This window comes from Hirundo rustica, chromosome 1 (assembly GCF_015227805.2).
Source record: "Hirundo rustica isolate bHirRus1 chromosome 1, bHirRus1.pri.v3, whole genome shotgun sequence".
NCBI lineage: Eukaryota > Metazoa > Chordata > Aves > Passeriformes > Hirundinidae > Hirundo > Hirundo rustica.
Genome location: NC_053450.1, coordinates 19,850,098 through 19,870,394, shown reverse-complemented (window position 1 = coordinate 19,870,394; position 20,297 = coordinate 19,850,098). Strand labels below are relative to the sequence as shown.

At 37.6% G+C, this 20,297-nt stretch overlaps 1 protein-coding gene across 50 annotated transcripts in view; it reads left to right on the top strand.

Annotated features, from left to right (window-relative positions):
• RIMS2 (regulating synaptic membrane exocytosis 2) overlaps window positions 1–20,297 on the top strand; it is a 456,916-nt gene that overhangs the window by 396,940 nt on the left and 39,679 nt on the right. For 33 of the 50 annotated variants that reach the window (XM_058419196.1, XM_040054821.2, XM_040054793.2 and 30 more), the window contains one exon: window positions 7,049–7,290. The exons of 13 other annotated variants lie outside the window; for them this stretch is intronic. In XM_058419196.1, coding sequence (XP_058275179.1) covers window positions 7,049–7,290 — 242 coding nt within the window. The remainder of the gene's footprint in view (window positions 1–7,048; window positions 7,291–20,297) is intronic. 4 more of the 50 variants (XM_040054729.2, XM_040054701.2, XM_040055123.2 and 1 more) reach the window with 2 other exon arrangements.

Genomic DNA, 20,297 nt, shown 5'->3' with positions numbered 1-20,297 from the left:
TAAAAATCTTTTGGGCCAGAACTGGGCTGTTGAATATCATAATTTGAAAAGAATCTGAGATTTCTAATCTCATCAAGGGGTTTAAGGCTAAGTCTAGACCAGTAAGCAAGATAGGGCCAGGGCAGGGTCTTGATAATCTATATTGTTTTAACATCCTTTGTCCTATTTGGCATAGCTTTGTGTTGGACGCACTGATAAGGTGCCCCTGATTCAAATCGGGGACAATTCAGGAGACAGCATAAACTGGGGTCAGTTTCCTTCGGGCAGGATGCCTGATTAAACCCTCTTTTGGGAAGGATGTAAGCTAGTGTAAGCTAGCCTGCTGTGTGTATGCAGGCTGTCAAGGCCAGAGAACAGGCCTAATACAATTGATTAACTACTCTAGGTGTGGCACAGAACTCTTCATTGCCTACAAGGACCATATTAAATTTAACACAATCATAGAATCTCCTCAGTTGGAAGGCACCCAAAACGATCAGTCCAACTCCTGGCCCTAAACAGAACAAATCCAAGAGTCACACCACGTGTCTGAGAGCACTGTCCAACCACTTCTTGAACTCTGTCAGGCTTGGTGCTGTGACCACTTCCCTGGTGAGCTGTTCCAGTGCCCAGCCATCCTCTAGGGGAAGAACCTTTTCGTGATATCCAACCTAAAGCTCCCCTGATGCAATTTCAGGTCATTCCCTTGGGCCCACAGAGAAGAGATCAGGGTCTGCCCCTCCTCCTCCCCTCACAAGGAAGCTCCAGATTGCAATGAGACCTCTCATGAGTCTCCTCTTCTCCAGAGTGAACAGACCAAGTAACTGATCTGCTCCTCATATGGCTTTTCCTCAAGGCCCTTCACCATTTTTGTGGCCATTGTTTGGGTGCCTTCTGTATCTTTCTTATATTGTGGTGCCCAAAACTGCCCCCCAGCACTTGGAGTGAGGCTGCCCCAGTGCAAAATAGGACAATACCCTCCCTTGCCTGGCTGGCAGTGGTGTGCCTGATGTCCTCCAGGACAGGATTGGTCCTCCTGGCTGCCTGGGCACTGCTGACTCATGGTCAACTTGCCAGTGCCCCCTTTTTGTGGTGCTGGTCTCCAGACTCTCGTTTCCCAGTCTGTACATACAATCCCCATCCCAGGTGCAGAATCCAGCTCTTGTCTTTATTAAACTTCATATGGTTGGTGATTTCCCAGACCTCTAATTTGTCAAAGTCTCTCTGCTGGGCCTCTCTGCATTCAAGGGAGTCAGGAGCTTCTCCTAATCTAGTATCCTCAGCAAACTTACTTAGAATACCTTTGACATCACAGATATCTGTCAGTCTGACTCTCCACAGTTGGCAAATATGGTATATTTTTAACAATACTATTTAGTGGCTAGGGCTCTCATATTCCATTTGCATTAAATTACAAATATATCTATAGATATCTTACTGTAATTTTTTTCCTAATGTCTTATTTTTCCCTTGTATTTCTTTTTTAACTGCTTTAGTTTTGAGAATGTATTCCTCTAAAATTTATGCGTCTTTCCTTTTTCTTTATTCACTGGAAAACGGAAGTGTCTGAAATCATATTTACACTGAGACCTGTCTCAGCTCTTGGTTTTCTCAAGAGGTTTCTTGGATTTTGGGATAGTGCGGGAAGCAACATTCCTGTATGGGCTTTGTCCTTCATCCTGCTCTTGTTGATAATTTGGTCCTGTTAAGCCAAAGGCAACAGCCTGGCTGCCACTTTCAGTCTGCTCTTGCTTTAGGCTGTGGGCTGCCACATAGCTGGGGTTGTGTGCTGATTTTGTCCTTGTTTTGGTTCTAATAATGGTATTATTATGTCATTATGTACATATTATTTGGACTAGATAATTACTTTATTGGCCCCTTTATTTTATTCTCCCTCCCAGCATCTGGCTATATATTCTCTTTGCTGAGGATATTTTTTAAATTATTATTATCTTATAAGACACCTTGAGAACCCTATTTTTAAAGCACAGCTATTAATTAATTCATATAATTTCATAAATTACTTAAATATAATGTCTGTTTTAAAATGCTGTTGAACTTATTTAACTGGATGTGTGTGAGATTATATTTGTGTATATGTACATATAAAGAAAACTTCTAGTTATTGCTGTTTCCTGTTAAGGAAAAAGTTGTATGATTTATTCTCTAAATTTTGCTCTGGGGTCAACCTTCCTATTTCCTCAGAAAGGAACCAAATCTGACATACAATACCCAGCTTTTCTGAGAATGATCCATTTGTGGCACTGTCAAAAGTCAGGCTGGGTAGAAGGATGGTTTCTACTAGAATCGGTATAAAGTATCTGCCAAGAATAATTAGTGAATGAGGGTTTGGATAGCCAGAAAGGATTCTGAGTGATGATGAAGGAAGTGCTGGTGACCACTCTAGGTTTATTATGAGGCACTATAAACTCAGAATACTCAGAACTCTCCTAGTATGTATTCCTCAAAGCTTTTTTGCTAAGAGAGGAATTGTGAAAAAACAAAAGTCCCTGCTGTGGAATGGCTTTCTCCAAGGGCTGTTTGCTGGTTAGGACTATAGCGAAGATGACTTCTCTGCTGCTTTTAGAGAAGAGGAAAACCCCCAAGCCTTTAATTGAAGAAAATAGTTTTACAGCTCTGCTGGGAAAAAAATAGAAGTTTGTGAATGAATTTTTAGTATCAGCTATTTGTACTAGTGTTTGGTATAGTCACTTAAATCTAACGGCCTTTCTCCTCATTTGAATTCCCTTTCCTACCTTTCTCAAAAAGCTGGCCAAGAGAAGGTGTCTGACTGAAGTCTACCTCATTACTGCAAGAGTACACAGCAAAACATTTTGTGGTACAGAAGCCTTCAGACAGAAGCAAATGCAAATTTTAATAATTCATAGTAATTTCATAGCTAACTGCACATGGAAACTATAGTGACCAACCTCTTTAAACACACTGATTTCATTAATAAGGGTAACTATTGTAATCCATTCCACTTAAATAGAAATATACATCTTAGAAAGGACACAAAAAAGCACCTCAAAAGTACATTCAACTCAGAAAATGGTGAGTTTCTCTTCTGTGTAACTTTTATATTAAAATGCATAATTTTTCTGTTGCCACTGATGACATATTTACTGAATTGGAATATCACTTATAAAACAATGTATATTCTCTATATGACAGGAACTCACTGATTTTCTGGGTATTAATTTTGAAAAAATGGATCACTAAAATAGGTTATTCTGCAAGCAGTGAAAAACTTAGTTCCTGCACCAGCCTCTATATGGGAATGGGCTTCTACTAGGAGAGATTCAATAATGACTTCTGCAATCTTTCCCCAAAGAGTCATTCATAAGATCTCTCTCCAGGGATCTGTTTTCGAGACAGTTTTATAAACGAAATAGCTTTAGTTTTCTACTACTCTGTCAAATTTGATCTGATTTTAAAAGATACTGAAAAGAGAGAGACCTGACTGAAAGCAGACATTAATCATATTTCCTTTGAGAACTTGGATTAAAAATCACATTAGTGGATAAGGGGTTCTAATTTTTTGATTCTTAGCAAAATTTTGCTGAAGATAAAGTAGAAGACACTAGCTCTTCACAGCAATGTTTTTTCTAGACGTCTAGTATTATTTTTTTATACTCAAGATAATATTGAAAATTTCTGTGTCATCTGTTTTCTTTGAATTCTTTGAGGTGTTAGTTTGATAAAAAATACAGCATGTGATGTTATAATCTAACAAGTAAGTTAACATAGTGCTAATAAGACACAGAAATACAAATTCTCTTTTACTGTTCCTTGCCTTCCTCTTTACCCCCATCCTATCCCACTCCTCCCTTGGTGATAAAGGTACCAGTGAGAGTCACTGTGTACTAACATATAACAACAGATCTGAAAGAGGGTAAGAAAAAACTTTCAGGTTACCATTGTGTTCAGTCTTCTGTGACTGTGTGTCCAGGCAAGGCCACTATGGCTCTCTCTCAGCTTTTTATTGTGCTTCTCCATCTGTTGATCCAAACTCTCATTCATATTTTTCCTTGTAATTTCCCTGAGAAGTACACTCAGCATTTTTCCAATTGTAAAGGTCTACTTCTGCTATGAACCAGCTGTTAGTTTTTCCTCTGGGTTGTGGCTAAGCTGTAAGTCTTCATTTACTTTTGAGTGCACTGCATTAATTCCATAGATAAGTTATTGACAGAATATGTATTGCAAAAAACTTCATGAAGAAACAATAATGCCCTTCTTTTATGAAATAGATTTCAGGTCATTTTAGGTAAGGGAAAAGGACTATATATTTTTTCTATAATTAGAATAATTTGCTCTAGAGACATTTGCTGAGCACTAAAGCTCTAGTAACAGCCTTTGCATGTCGTTGAAAATCTGTTTAAAAATCAAAACTATTCATTTTAGCCTTTATATACTGGTGATTTAACAAAGAAATTGGGTTCTGGAAATATCCCACAGTTTTGTGGGTTGTTTAAAATTGCATCTCATGGGGGACTTTTTGGTGAGAAACACTGCACTGAAAAGAAAAATAAAGGTCTAAGTTCTGCGCAAGAACTTCATTGAAATAGAAAATTCTCTATGTATTTTCAAGCCCACATGTACCCCAGCGACACCCCAGAACTTCCAGTTCTGGATATTTATTCAGACACCTACCAATGAGATGTCAGGGCAAAATTTGGATAAGTGCTGTTGTCATCAGGTTAGATTGCCATTTCTGAGAAAAGTTCCCTTAGCCTTGACCACTGGTAGATCAGGTTCCCCTGGGGCACATGAAATGCTGCAGCAGACAGTTTATATGCAGTCACATAGAGCACATTTACACAAACTCTAAATGAGTATGAAAGATACACTGGAATATGTATTCTATTTTGTCAGTACTGATTATCTCTGCCAACTCTGTCAAGTATTGTGTGAAATACATATCTAGTACCTGTACTTGATACAGAGGTGGACATAGGAAAACCTATGGGTACGATGACTGAGCTAAACCAGATTACTGAGAACATCCTTGAAATATCTAAATGTTTAGTAACCAAAGATGGGTTTCAGACTGATGTTCTTTTCCATTCAGTAATGAATCGAGTGTCTGTTTCCCAGAGGAATATAGGTTATTTGTGTGCTTATATGTGAGAAGAGTGTCATAGTTTTAATTTCAAACCGGGCGAAAACACCAATTAATGTAGTGGTTTCATGTTCACTAAATTTTGGTCTTGGTACTTATTTTTTTTGTGAGAGAGAGACTAGGAGAAGAACAAAGCAGGCTCAACCTTAAAATTAACAAATAGTTTATTAACATACACTAAAAGAATAGAAAAAAAAGAAAGTTGGAAAAAAAACCCCTAAAATGGAATGAAACTTCAAATAAACCACTTTTCCCTCCCTTTACAAACTGTTCACTTTGTTACAAGACAACATAAAGAGACAAAACTTGTAATTTTCAGTCAGTTTCACTATTTGATAATAGTCTTTCATCAATTCATTAGGGGAAGAGTATCTTTTCGAGTCATGGATCCCACTGACAACTTAGAACAGTTCTCTTGTGGGTTTTAAACTGTCACAAAAACAACCGCCCAGAGGAACCTGCCTTTGTGACCCTCCCAGGAGCAGTTTCCCAAGCTGCTTATAGGTCATGGGTCTTAGACTTTTGCGTACTGGGGTGTCACCTTTTAAAGATGAATGACTCCAAAGCAAAGGATTCTTCACTTCAAGGTACAGAGATATCTTCTCACTTCTTCACTGGCGCAGGGGGCTTGTCATCTTTATCTCTGTTTAAGCATCTTATAGGATATTACTTAGTTCATCACAAACACCTTTGCTTACATCTACACACAAAACAATCATCTCTCCAAATGCATATCTTTCCCATGATTTAAAAGAATGACTTAAATATAGAGTTCATTTCCACGGCTCAAGTAAGAATAGAACAACCAACTTTTCAACCCTCTGTCCCAATGGTCTTTTCACTCTTGCTTTACTGACTTCATGCTGTTGTTCTTTATGTTCACTCTGTCTTTTCTTACTCTCTCAGAGAAGGGCCAAGCTCTGGAAGCTTCATGTTGCTAAAAAAGAGTTAAATCTGCTCGAAGTCTTTGTCTCTTTCTCTGTAGCTTGTAGTGTTAGATTTTCAAAGCTGAGCTGGTGAGGGAAGAAGAACTCACAGAAACATCAGAGATTGGAGCACTCAGGCAGTCCAGAATCACAAAAAAAAAAAACCAGGCAGGATCATAAATGTCTTCTCAGCCCACCCTTCAGTGTAAATTGGGGTGGCTTCGGCCCAAATGGTGCCCATAGCTCTTATCAGGGGCCCAGCAGAGATTTCTCCCTGCTCCAGAGAACTCTGAAGAAAGTAGCTGTTATAAAACAGCAACCTCTCCTTCCCCCCCACTTCACCTGGGAGCCGATGGAATCCGGCCAGGCCTCAGGCCAGCTCCCCTCCCAAAAAGGGGGGGAGCAGCAGGCCCAGCTCGATGTTACCTGTCTCTCTCCGGCCAAAGGAAGAAGAAAAAGGCCCCGCCTACAGGAAATTCATGGGGTTTTATATGGTACTTCCCAAAGTTGCAGCTAACAATTTCAGTGGTCAGAGTAGATGTCAATATTCCAACTAACTCTCTGATAGGTCTCTGTCTCTTCTAAAGCAATTCCCAGGTCCTGACCTGGAGAATTATTTTACATTCTTTTATAACTAAAAAACTAAACTGTACTAACCCATGACAAAGAGGCACAGGGCACTGATGGCAGAACTTAAATTTTCCAAACAAAAAGTGTTTGTATGATATATGGATACATTAATTCTTCAGTATGCTTTAGCTGGTAATCAGTTTTAAGTCAATCAGTAAATAAGAGCTTGTTACTTAAAACACAATTTTGATGAGTCAAGTGTTTTTACAGTGGACCAACCAAGAACCTAGAATTAAAGTTTCTCCTTTTAGCTCTTAAAACCAAACCCTACCTGTGTGATTAGCTGCTTTTACCCTCCAGTCTCCCAAAACCTTCCATCTGAAACCTGTCCTTTTCTGTCTTCCCCTTTTTACTCTTTGTCTGCACTGTTTATCCGTCAACTGGCTGACAGTGTCTTTACATCCAAAATGCAAAGCAGACAGATGGCCATCTCAGGAAAGAACATGACTAAGAGCACCAGCATCAGCGGGGAGATGTACACGCTGGAGAAGAACGACGGCAGCCAGTCGGACACGGCAGTGGGCACTGTTGGTGGTGGCAGCAAAAAGAGACGCTCCAGCATTGGTGCAAAAATGGTCGCCATCGTGGGGCTATCAAGAAAAAGCCGTAGCACGTCACAACTCAGCCAAACTGGTAGGAACTAGATCTTTTTTCCTCTCTCAAGTTACCATTTACATGTACATAATACTTATTACAGTTTAATCACTTGAAGATCCTGTTGAAGTTGCCTCATCAACAATATTCTTTGGAATGAAGAAAATGGTCAATTACCATTTTTTCCATGAACATTTACTAAACTTTTTTGTTTGTTTGTTTGTTTTAAGCAAAGATCCTTTTCAGGTTGGACTGAAGCTTTTATTTTCTGCTGGCTGGAACCTGCTTAATACACTAATTCCTTACTTTTCAGCTTTTCAGGAATCAACATGACCTGCCCTTCCATTTGGGGAATTCCTTACTGAAGGTTGTGAAGGGTCACTGAAATGTTGCAAGATACCTTTGGTTTTGTCACAGATAGTGTTTGCGTATTTCAACATGAGGTTTTTTCACCTTTGAGTATGCAACCTTATTTTGAAAGAAAACAATTTTTCTGAACAAAATTTTATGTTATAGTACTTTAGTGCAAATATTTTATTGTGTTTTAATTCCTTTCTTTTCAGCTTACAAGTATATTCACCATCTGTAGAAATTTTTCTCATTTCTGTTTCTCTCGATTCAAATTGGATACTTTAATGTGCTACCTTGGAAAATGGAGAGTCTTCCTGCTTTGATGCCTAAAGAATTTAAAATCTTACAGATTTTTTCCTATTTCTTCCTATTTTGGGGAAAATCCATATAATGCACTCTGAAAAGCTCAATGTCAAATAAGGACACTGTATAGGACAAGGGTATTTTACATGGAAAAAAGTTACTTGTATTTCAATAACATTCATATAAAAGAATTCTTTAAGAAATTTATATAAGTATACATATATATATTTCAGGTATACAGAATACACTATATACAGTATACTGCATATTTCAATAGACAGAAGATATATTGTATTCTCAGTATTTAAGAAAAACTCTTGTGATGTTTTCATATGGTTTAGCCTAAGTTTACAATGCCCTGCTGTGTGAGGTCCCATCTGAAGGTTTTCATTTTGCAACCACCCTTCAAACACAGATAAGAGATTTCTCAGTTCTTTCCAAACCAAAGTGATAAGAGTTTTAATGTACAACAAAATGGAGCAAAACACTGATTTGCACTGTCAGAAACTGTGGTAAATGTTTAAGTAAACTTTTAGGGGGGCTGTGGGCGGGATTTCAAGTACTGTAAAGAACAGAACTGAAAAAGAAAGGAAAGAAGGAGAGGTAACAACGCAGAAGAGGGTAGGGAGCTTGACTGTGTGACTTATTGAATGCAGTATGTACAGGAGGGAATGAAGAACAGGGGAAAGAACGTATATAGAGTAAGCTCTGAATATCATGCAGACACTGGTAGGCAAGTCTCTGCAGCAGCCTTGTGTTTTACCAGCTCGCTTGCAGGTTATGGAAAGGGCAGGTTTGTGTACATTTCTATATTCTTTGAAATAAATGATAGATAAAAGATGAAGTCACCTTTAGACAAATCTGGGAAGTGTCTGGTTAGACAAGAAAAAAAAAGAATCTCTTGCTCACCTGGAAATCTAAATTTTTTGTCTTGTGAGAGTACAGAGCTATGTAACTGTATAGATAAGCTTGAATATCAAATCATATACAATGCACTACATTACTTTTTATGATCTAATCTGGTCTCTCTTGCCATAAGAGCTATGAAATGAAGGATGACAGCTCTTTGTACATTGCTCAAGTGGGTCCCAACTAGAGAGGATGCTTAATGTGTGTCTGGTCTAGATCTGATTTAAATACCTCTGTCTTTGGTACTTTTAAGCTGAAGTTTTTCTTTCTGTTATATCCAATCAGTTTCCCAATGACCGATTAGATGCTCCAGTCAGGGACAAATGTGAAATACAACTGTGTCACACAGTACACAAAACTTTTAGACCCACTGACTGTGAATAGGATGTTCTGATAAACTCTTGAGTGAGGACCTGTAATTCAGTGTAATTCAATGCTCTTCTTCAATCAGAAGAGTGGCAGGAGCTGGGGAGCCTGCGTGACTCTGCCTGGCAGCCCCTCTCCCTTGGCTGCTCCTGTGCTCCAGGCTGGCCTGTGCCTGGCCCCGACCAGAGCAGCCGGTGCAGCTCCTGCTGCCATCTCCTGAAAAAGCCCCTCGTGTATGTTGGGTACAGGGATGCAGGCAGGGGTTGAGGGTTGTATTGTAGAGCTGTTACTGCACGACAGCTCCTGCTGCTCTGTTTGACAAACGTCTCCAAGGGGCTCTGTCTGGTGGCCACAGGTGGGTGCTGCTACAGGACAGGCATAAGCATCTTTAAATAGCTGGGTCACACAAGCATTGCTGGTTGTGGTGAGCAGGCCTGTGGCCACATGTCAGGCCCTGGATGAGCTGTGTGCATGGTGCTGTGTCTACAGTAACACAACATGATGGCCTGTTGGGTTGGTGAGGGTGAGGTCACACCATGAAGAAATACCTTGCATGTCTTCAGATCCTTCACAACGAGAATAGTGAGATACCAGAACAGGTTGCCCAAAAAACCTGTGGATGCCCCATCCCTGGAAATGCTCAAGGCAAGGTTAAATGGGGCTCTGAGCAACCCAGGTGGAGGGTGTCCCTGCTTCCCCTGCTGAGGGTTTGTAGCTAGATGGTGTTTAAAGTGCCTTCCAACCCAAACCATTCTGTTTCCATCCATTGGCACATCTTATAGAAAATGTTGGACACCAGCATTCTACATTAATACCAGAGGATTAAAACTTGCAATTAAGGTGTTTAATGAATTTATAAATTTCTCTAGTTTGCCTCATCATGTTCCTTTTCTCAGATGATAGGAAGGCACAAGGAATCATGTATTGGTACCAGCTGGAACCAAAACACTAATTTCCTGTAGGTGTCCTGTAAGTACAGTTTTCTGGAACTGAGAGGCAGGAGATATTCACGTGTCAGGGCACTGGTACCATGTAGAAACTGGTTTAAGTATAAAAGTTTCTTAGGTACTTTCTGAAGATATTACATCATTCAATGGGCTGACTAAGTATCTCCTTACATATCAGGTTTGAAAAAGCATACCAATATCAGCAGATAACACTACTTCTGTAGAAAGTCATGTGCTCATATAGAAATCAGTGTAGAAATTACTGTCTGTATCTCTGAAGATTTTTCAAGTGTTTTCAAATGTTTGGTAAAGTATAATTTTACTTCAGTGGTTTTCTTCATTCATATTTTATCACTAAATCTATGCCAAAAGTTTTTCTGAAAGTAGGTCATTCATAACTGTTTTCAGGACTGTATCAGACTTACAATACATGCCTTATAAGGTCAATTTTAAATGTCATTTCAAATTATATTTATATTGTTTCTTGCCATTTGTCATAGTGCTAAGAAGCTGACACTCAAAATAGATACAGAAATGTATTTTTTTATTTTAGTCTGTAGTCTTTTTCAGGTGGGAACAGTCATATTATGGATAAAGAGCATGACAAAAAAGTAATTTTTCTTAAGGAAGCTTTTACTTAAGACTTTAGTAAATGACAAGACACTGAAGAGTAGAGTAGCAAGATAAATTAGAATTTATTTTATTTCTGGTTCCTGTACCTTTCCAGTGCTTCAAAAATAGCAAAAGGTATACTCAGTATTCTTGAGTCAAGCTATCAATTCTAGAAGCTAACATTTGATGGCTTAGGAGTTTATGTTGTAATCTTCAGGTCCTGATTCCACAGGCATTCTTCCTTGTGGAAAAGACACCTTTGTTTACAGAGGAAATCAGAATGCAAAATGCAATTCTTAACAGGCTTAGCTATTCATATCTGGAATTAAATTGTTTTCCTGCTGGTTAGCCCTGGGGAACTAATGATCAGATTTCTATGGAGATGCAGGCCTTATTCCCAGCTATATTTCATTAATGAGTAAAATCTTTGCCGTCTTTTATTATGCAATCTTAGGCATTCCTCTCAATTTACACACACTGTCTCTGGCAAGCAGATACCTGGGTGCCTTCACTTCCCTTATTTAGCTGACATTTCTTTTCTAGCAAGGTAATTATTTCATCCATTCTTTAAATGGCCAAAACCTATTGTGTTTGTAGGCTGATTATATCCAAAAGCCAAAGGAGTTTAAGGCATGTTTCCAGAATCCGGGGCACTCTATGGATCATATATACTAAAGCATCAGGTATGTGTGTTTGGTCACCTGTACAGGGTCCAGCACACTCTCAGAGACTGCGTCCTGTCATGTCTTCGGGTGTGCAATTACAATAGATGGAATCTATTAAAAGAGATGAAAAAAAGGAAGTAACAGCACGACTTGAGAGCGACCAGCGCAGTAGTGCCTGCAGAGAGGTGTAACTATGTTCGGATAGAAATCAATGCCCTCGTGTCTCTGGAGAGTGTTGTTCCAAGGTGCCGCGCTCCAGAGGGCCCTGCACATGTAAACGTAGCAGGTGGTGCTGAGGGCGGCTGCCGCTGCCTGAAATGCACTTGCCTTGTTGCAACACGTCACCTAAGGACTCTTGCTAGGATGTGATATGTGGCATGAAGTTATAGGGTTGTAAAAGTGGAAATCTGAGAGTGTTATGAGATCTTTTGACATCCTTCAGGATTTTGCTGGGGTTAAATTTTGCCATATATTACTGAAGTTATAGTTTTCTGTAGGAAAAGGGCAAATGGCAGTTGATTCTGTGCCAACAAAATGATGATTGATCTTGTGTGAATTCAATAGTTTTTATGAAAAGGAGGCATTTCCACTTTAACAATGGAAAGGTCTAAAATGAAAAGAGATTAAAAAATTTAGAGATTTTGATATTTCATGGCTATATCTTAGAAGAAATATATAAGAACTAGGTCTCAGAGCAAAAAGTTTGAGTGAGATTTTATTTTATTTGTGTTTAAAACCAAATTTTGTATTCTGTATGGTTTGTAGGGTGTTGAAACTGCAGTCTGAGGTGCTGTACTTATAAGTAGAATAGTGTCACTTATGTCTCTTCGGAACAAATGACGTAGCCTGTAGAGCAATTTCCTCAACTTATGGAGTAATTGAGGGGAATCTATTGGTAACATTGGTCTTGGTGTGGTATAGAACTTCACATTTCTAAGTTCAAAATTAGATTTATATAAAAATAGTCTTCTACTACACATACACTCACTGTGGTTCCTATTAAAAAGAGGGTGCCTAATCACTTGGAATCGTGGTAACTGAAGGAGAAACTTAATTGATTGCCTTTCATTGTCTAAAGTGAGATAGTATATGGTAAGCGTACAATTTAGTGAATAAGAGTGTATTTGTTTACATAATAGACATTGTTATTTTCTATCCCTAGAATGAATTTATGTGGTTAAAATGACAACTGAAATTATCATCCTCTACTTTTAATCTGGACATTTATTTCAATGTTTTTAAATCATATATATATAATACAGGAAGTTTGAAACAAACCATTTGTTTGGGAGTTTATTTCCTCTCCTCTTCCAGAGACAGACTGCTAATGTAATAGATTACTTTAATGTGTAGTATTACACTTGCATCAATATTCTTGATGTGTAATCTGATTTATTTTGAAAATTAACACATAATACATTGATAGAAATGTAGGATTAGCAGTTGACAAGAGATTAGGGCAAATTTATCTTACTCATTAGTTGTGAATTGTGAACTGAATCCCTTACCAAAGAGAAAGCACCATTATAATAAATGCATTACCTAGAGCATTAATCAGCTTTTACTAAATAAATTCTGAAAAGTATGCTTATAAATAAAGATACTCTAATTGCAAACTAACAAGGCTTTAAAATGTAATTAAATTCTGTTGTTTTCCTGTACATGTAGGAAAAGACTAGGAAAGGAGATATGACAGTACAAAATATATGCACTTCTCCTTAACAGTTTTTCTGCAGAGGAAGTAGGTGTATATTTGAGTCTTCACATGTTCACAAAGCTTTTCTGAGAGATGGCTGCAGTGAAAACAAACATAGATTTGAGATTCCAGAACTGAACTCCAGCCAATACTAACTATGATCTTAGGATCAGAAGTCCTCTGGAAGACATTTCTCAAACACAGTGTGGGAGACACCTTATGCCATATATGAGGAGAAATTCCAGGCAGATGAGAAGGAAGCCCTGTGGTAAGACTAGGGAGTAAGAATAAAAGGCTTAATTTTAGGAAAAGAGGTGTAGAACATGTACACCATCTGAGCCATACTGCCTCAGTCACAAATAACTCATCAAACTTTTCTGTAACATAAACTCACTGAGGTGTACACCTGTAAGATTTCTGCCTGTGGTAAAAGTAAAACTAATTCCCCTGGTGGTAGACATTTATGATATTAAAAATCTTTATTTATTATTAAAAAATGATTTTCTGCATTCCTTTACTTAAAAATAAAGTTTCTTATATTACTACTTAATCTAATTAATAAGGGGGAAAAAAAGGAGAAAGTTCTAAGTGAGACGAGAACATTTAGCTTGACCTTCCACAAGATTTTTTTTCTTTTCATAATTAGAATTAAAAATAGAGAGAAATATAGGGTGATCTTTCTTGGTAAGAAATCTGCTAAACCATTTTTCTTTTTCAGAGTGGAAGAATTCTCATAAGATCCTTTCTAAAAAAAAAAAAATATACATCTCACAAAAACCCCAAAACTATAAAGATGTTTTATTTCTGTTTTTGAAGTAAACAAGATTTGGAGATTTTTGTGTTGTTACATAAGAAAAAAAAATAGGCTTCCCTTAAGAAAGTTTCCATTTAAAAACTCCTTTTGGGATTTTATAATCCCTTAGTTAATATGTGAGATAATATATGAGAATTTCTTGTTCATTATTCTGTGAAAAACGGCTCTGATTTCATTCGACTGAAACTTGAGAGTGAAAAGAACTTTATAGTGCAATCTCATACCCTGGCAATTATTCTTTTTTCACTTATGTCTGAAATGTCTGGGATGCTTATCTGTAGTTCTGTGTATATATGTAGTTTATACTTCAAGGAAGAAAAGTCAGTTGGGTTTTTTTCTCCATTTAAATAATATTTCTAGTTTTGTCAATTTTGTGCCTCAATGAATACCCTGTGTATTATTCTAGGACAATATTCATCTATGCATTGCTCTGTGAACCATTGTCACTAAATAACATTGTGCTGTGAAGGGAGATTTACTTCAGACCTCCATGGGCCAGCAGGAAAAGGGCTGAACAGTTATCAGAGACATGGTTTGCACACCAAAAATAAATAAATATTACCGTTATATTTACAGATTAATTAGGGCTGCATATTTTTTTAATTTGGCATTTCTTAATAATACAGCATTTCTTTCCTTGTACTTAAATAGGATGCAACATTAAATGTCTTTTGGCAAGTTGTATCTTAATATTGAATTTACGTCTTTAACACTACCCATGCTATCAATACTATTAATAATCCTTTGAAAAATGGAATTCTCTTTCTGAGGATAGAAGTGAATTTATAGAATAATTGCCTGAAATTATAAAATGGTGAAAATAGCCTCAAATGAAAATGTGGTAAAGAGAGGCATGCTGTGCAGACTGGTATCCAAGTTACATGGACTTCTTAAAGAAGTTCAGTTTGACTGCACTCCACTGTTGCCCATTTCATCTGGCTGCTCTGTCTGTGTGACAAACACGAGTGATCTGTGATCTCCATAGGATAAAACAGGGAGGGAAAAGTTACAGAACTTCTGCTTTTAAACACCCTAGGGGATCTACTGCTTGTGGGAAATAATGCAGGTACTCAGAATACGGTTGTGCTATTCATATTTCCAGGCACTTTGTGTATAATGGACTGGGGTAAGACTCACAGTGCATCTCCAGGTTCTTTAGACTGGCTTTGTCTTCCGTGGAAGAAGTGTGATGGTGCTATCACCCAGAACTTACGTATGCCACTAACAGTAAACTCTTAACAGAGAACTCTACAGGAGGAATTATATAAACAGAGTAGCTTAAAATTATTTAAGCGTACCATTGATGAATACACAAGCAACCATTTGATCAGGAAGCTGAATCTTTTGCTCACAATCAAGTTTCCCTAACTGTTCGTCTGCAGTCAAGTCTCTTATCCAGGCTTTATTTGTCATACAAAAGGTCATGCTTTTTCTGCAAAAAAAAACCCCAACCTTTTTCCTTATCACCTAAATAATTTGAGCATGGTTCTTTGTCTACCTATATAAGATAAACAGATCCTTTGAAAGATATTTTTTTAGCAGTCTTACATTTTTTTTTGTAAAGTAAGCAAAAGATAGTTTCCTTAACAGTGGGAGGGAGAATTTATATCTACTTTTAGGAGGTTTTTTTCTATGCTTGCAAATGCTTGTGTGAATGACACTGAATTTTTTACTGTCATGATAATTTTATTACAATATGAAATTTTAAACTGTATTTGTTTCCTTGTACTAATTAAATTGCTTCACCAAAAGTTACAATCAGATTTTATTCCATTTTGTAACTATAATACACTAATATTTTGAGTTTGCCCTTATCTGGTTAGAATTTGGTGCCAGCAAAAATTATTTTTAGCTCAGTCTATGAAATCATGTTGAGACTTAATTGAAAATATTCCCAGTAATAAGTACTGTTCTTGTTACTATTTACTGCAGTAAGACCTGTGAAGAACAAATTTGTACCGTGAAGGAAAAATTACTTCCCTCCGATTTACTTAATTACTTAATAGTTACCAGAAATATGGATATTTTTCATAAAGTAGATGTCTTTAATATTTTTTAAAATTTAAAATTAATGGAATGCTTTGTGTATAACCTGCAGTGTTTGGGCACAACCAATTTAAATATTTATGTAGAAAAGATAACATAGTAACACATTAAAAAAACAAAGCTGAGTTCTATAGAAACTTTCTCTTTTAGATATCCTAAAATTTGTAAATTACACGTTCTATCAAGGCAATAGTCTACTTTTTTTTTTTTCAATACAGCATAAAAATATGCTATGATATATGAACATCAGAAAAATACCATTGAAGTTGAAGATCTAGTGAGAAGCATTCCCTCCTTCACCAAAGCATTCAGTTTCTTGAACATGAAAAAGAACTTCTCCCTGCTACCAGCTATATTTCCCCGATTTGTCATTCTCCCAGTTGTGATGTCCTCTTATTTCACTAGCAGTGCTGACCTCCCTGCTGTTCTTGGACATAGCTGCAGAGCAAGCACTTGCTTCATTCTTTTGTCTAGTGTGTAGGTAACTGAAAAATTTCTGATCCTAATCTCTGTATGCCATGAGTTGCATTAGTGCCAGAAAATTGAGCTCCCATCCAGAGGATGCAAATAAATTTTTTTATATGAATCCGCGTAACTTGAAATAAGAAAAACAGTCTATGCAGACTTTTTATTGTTTGTCTGCTTTGAAGACATTCTGGTTTTATTTCTGAGGTTGAATATTATTTATGTCTGTTAGAAATTAGCTAGGTACAGTGATTACTAGTGAGCTTATGAGTAGCTCCACGTAAGTTAGTAGTTCATTTGAGGAATTCTGACCCTCACAAAGGGGAGGAAGACATGTGAATACACTTTTCACACACAAGCAACCCTGTTCCTTTTCTTCTCTCTTTCCCTGGTAAGACCACTAAGGGACAAGAACTAGATGAATCTTCTTCATCTCTGTCACTGCTGCCATTGCTATGCTTTGTGGTTTAACTTCACCCCCTAATCAACAGCTAAAGTCACATCTTCATGAGAAAAAGGACAAAAATGCCAGGAAGCTTAGAAAATTAATTGCAGTTAAGTATCTTGCAGTTTACCTGCAGTTAAGTAACACACATAAAGTCTGGACAGAACTGTTTCTGTGCCATTCCATCGGTGGCTGAAGACCATATTGCCACAGGAGTTGCCTTTAAAAGCCACACTTCTCAGGAGTGTGCAGGCTGAGAGTCTCCTCACATTCTGTTACTGCACTGCCAAAGCCAGGTGCCAGCAGCAGGTATCCATCAGAGGTCAGGCTGCATGGAACTGCACAGAACAATCATTTCAGCAGCTTTCTTATGAAGAAGTCTAAGTGCTAGTGCTCAGTAGAAGTTATTAACTTGCATGCCTTTTGCTATTCCATTTAAGCAAATGCTTTCATGCAGCGTGTTGGCTGATTGTAGGAATTGTTGAACAGAACCCTACTGGGAAAAGAATTCTTTGCAATTTTGCAATTTTTTTTTTTCAGATGGTTGAAGCTGGTCCTGGGTTTTACAACCATGCTTGTCTTTTCTCAGTGGGGAGATGAATCTAAGCATGTGCCAGTTTTGTCCAAGTCGCATATTCTAAGATCTTCACAATTAAGAAAGAAATTTTTTGTCATTTGATTAGACCTTAAGTGTCATCCTATACTCATCTGGCATTTGAAGGTATGCAGTATATGTGGAAAGGAACCTGAAGGTCACCTTCTGGAAACACCTCTAAAGCTCTCAATCTTATGATCATTTAAGGTTACATCTGTAAGGACAAATAAAATGATCACAGTCTCTGGTATTTTAAACATAGTCTGAGAAAATTAGTTTTGTGCAGTCACCCCTACATGATGGAGGATTGTCTGTGTGCACTGTCCATAACTCTACAATTTTATAATGCTCTTGATTAATTTCATCTACATATGAATAAGCAGATCCCAAAAATAATTAACTTGAGGAGGATAAGGTAGATGGCAGAACAATGTGCTCATAATGTGTACCTACATATAAATCCTATTGCAGCATATATTTGCACATTTGTTATTCTGATTTATAGCTTTATGTTTCCTAATTATTTTCTGTTACACACACACACACACACACACATATATATATATGTGTGTGTGTATGTGTGTGTGTGTGTGGACAGGATAGAAGTGGCTGAAATCACAGTGAGGGGTCACACAGGTTAAACTCATTAAAACCCTTGAACTTATTTTCCATTTAAATTTTTGGCATATCACCAAGAAAATACTTTGTAGGCAGTTAGCCATTTTCAGCTAATTTAAGTTCCTTCCCTTTAAGAGTGTTAACTGTGTTTTCCAGTTCCACCTTCAGCCCACCAATTCCTGCTTTTTCTCTATCTCTCATCCTGAGTTATGATATGTCTGTCCAGTGTCTAAACACCAAAGTTGTGAACATATTTGGTTGCTTTTTTGTTTTCAGCACAGCGTTTGGATCTCACCAAAAGTAAGTATCATTGACATGATATCAGATAGGAAAAAAGTGACCTCCTAAGAATTTACTACATTTTAGAAAAAAGACTTAAGGAAATATTAAGAAAAACTTTTCTGTTCCATGAAAACAGGTCTTTGAGATGTGGGTCTTAAATGATATGAATGGAAGTTATGAATATTGTAGTATAATACTGGCATGAAAGGGAAGTAGCAAGGTCTATCTGTTTAGTAAAAGTGTACAGGTCCAGGATGAAGGGCTCAGGGTCGGTGGCTGGTAGCAGGGAGCCTGTTGAGAAGACTTTTAACAAAGATGAACCACAGCCTGAGAGCAGAAGTGATTGATGAGGATGAACCACAGCAGGAGGCAGCAATGCAGACTTTAATGTGAGAGAGAGTCAAGAGGTGAGGGAAGTGGAGTATGGAGAAATTCAGCAATTATATCAGTGAAAGAGGGAGAAGAAGGCACACACAGGAGGGAACTAAATGACAGCATGACTCTGGCTGCACATTAGAGTGTGGGAATCAGGAAAAAGGCAGTTAGAGGAAGACTAGCAGCTGGGAAAAATTATAGCAAAAGAGAAAAGCTTTTGTGAAGGAGAATTGTGTAGGACTGCTTGGAGTGACCAGGGCAATCCTGAGAAAGCAGAGTACATGAGCAACTCAGAGAGCAATTCCTTTTCTTTCTTCAGTTTTATGCTTTATTCTTCCCCAATCCTTGTAAGACTTAATTAGCTTTCTGCCATTGTTTGGGCTCAGTAAATATTTATTGTTAATGTAACCCCTGTTGGTTTAATATTAATTATTAAATAATTAATATTATAATAAATTTAATTACAAAAAGGTGTTGTTGTTTCTAATAAGCAAAAATAGTAATTGAAAATCACTGCTTTGTTCGGGCCAGGAAATGAGATTAGTTTCACAAAGCCATCCTCAACACATTAAAACAATAAGACAACTGTCTTAAATTCTCTTTTTATTTTGATTTAAAAGTTCATCTGGATTTTTGTGCTACCTTAAGATGCCTTCGAGGTGTTTTGTTGTTTGTCTTCTTGGTTTTGTGGTGGTTTGTGGGTTTTGTTTTTTTTTTTTTGGTTGGTTGGTTGGTTGGGGTTTTTTTTTAATTTCTCTTTTAATTTTAGAATGAAAATAGAAGATGTTTGATTCTTTGAAAAAATTTAGATTCAACAGTTTCAAAGTATACCTGATTTAAATGTTTTTGAGTGTTACACACTTCTGTCATGGATTTGTAGTAAATACACATATATACACAGATATGTATTCTCTGTGTACATATTTCAAGTTTTTCATTTCTTCCTAACTTCAGTTTTTCTACAAATATTAGAAGCATTGGAAGCTACATCTCTTGTTGGAACAATAACATCACATCTCTGATTCAACATAGGGCAGTTCTTGTTCAAACCTCCTACATCCATGGAGGTCTCTCATCTCCCTCCCACATGCCCTCCTGTGGGACCCAAGCTGTGCCAATGGGGACTGGCACAGTCCAGGCTGAGCTCGGGCTCCTTGTTTTTGTTCAACTCTGGTTTTGTAATGTTAAATGTTAAACCATGGAATGTAAATGAAAATGTTTCATAGGTTGAAAAGTTATTTAGAGGAGCAGAACTTCCACAAAGGCAGACAGGTAACTGTGTGAGAACCTTTTACTAGGGGTTCCCTAGGAATTACACCCCTGGTGTTTGTGCTGGGCAGCTGCAGTGACCCTGCCTGGCTGCAGCACTGGGCACTGCTGGGTTCTTGGTGCATGATGACAGGTTAACCAATACTGGTGGCATACTTCAGTTCTGAAATGGAGCTTTTCTCACTGTTACCATCACATTTTAATTTCTGGGCTGAGCACAGAATTGCCAGCTGAATGTGTGAGTTAGCTTGAGTGTTGGTCATGGAGTTTGCAACGTCTTCCTAAGGG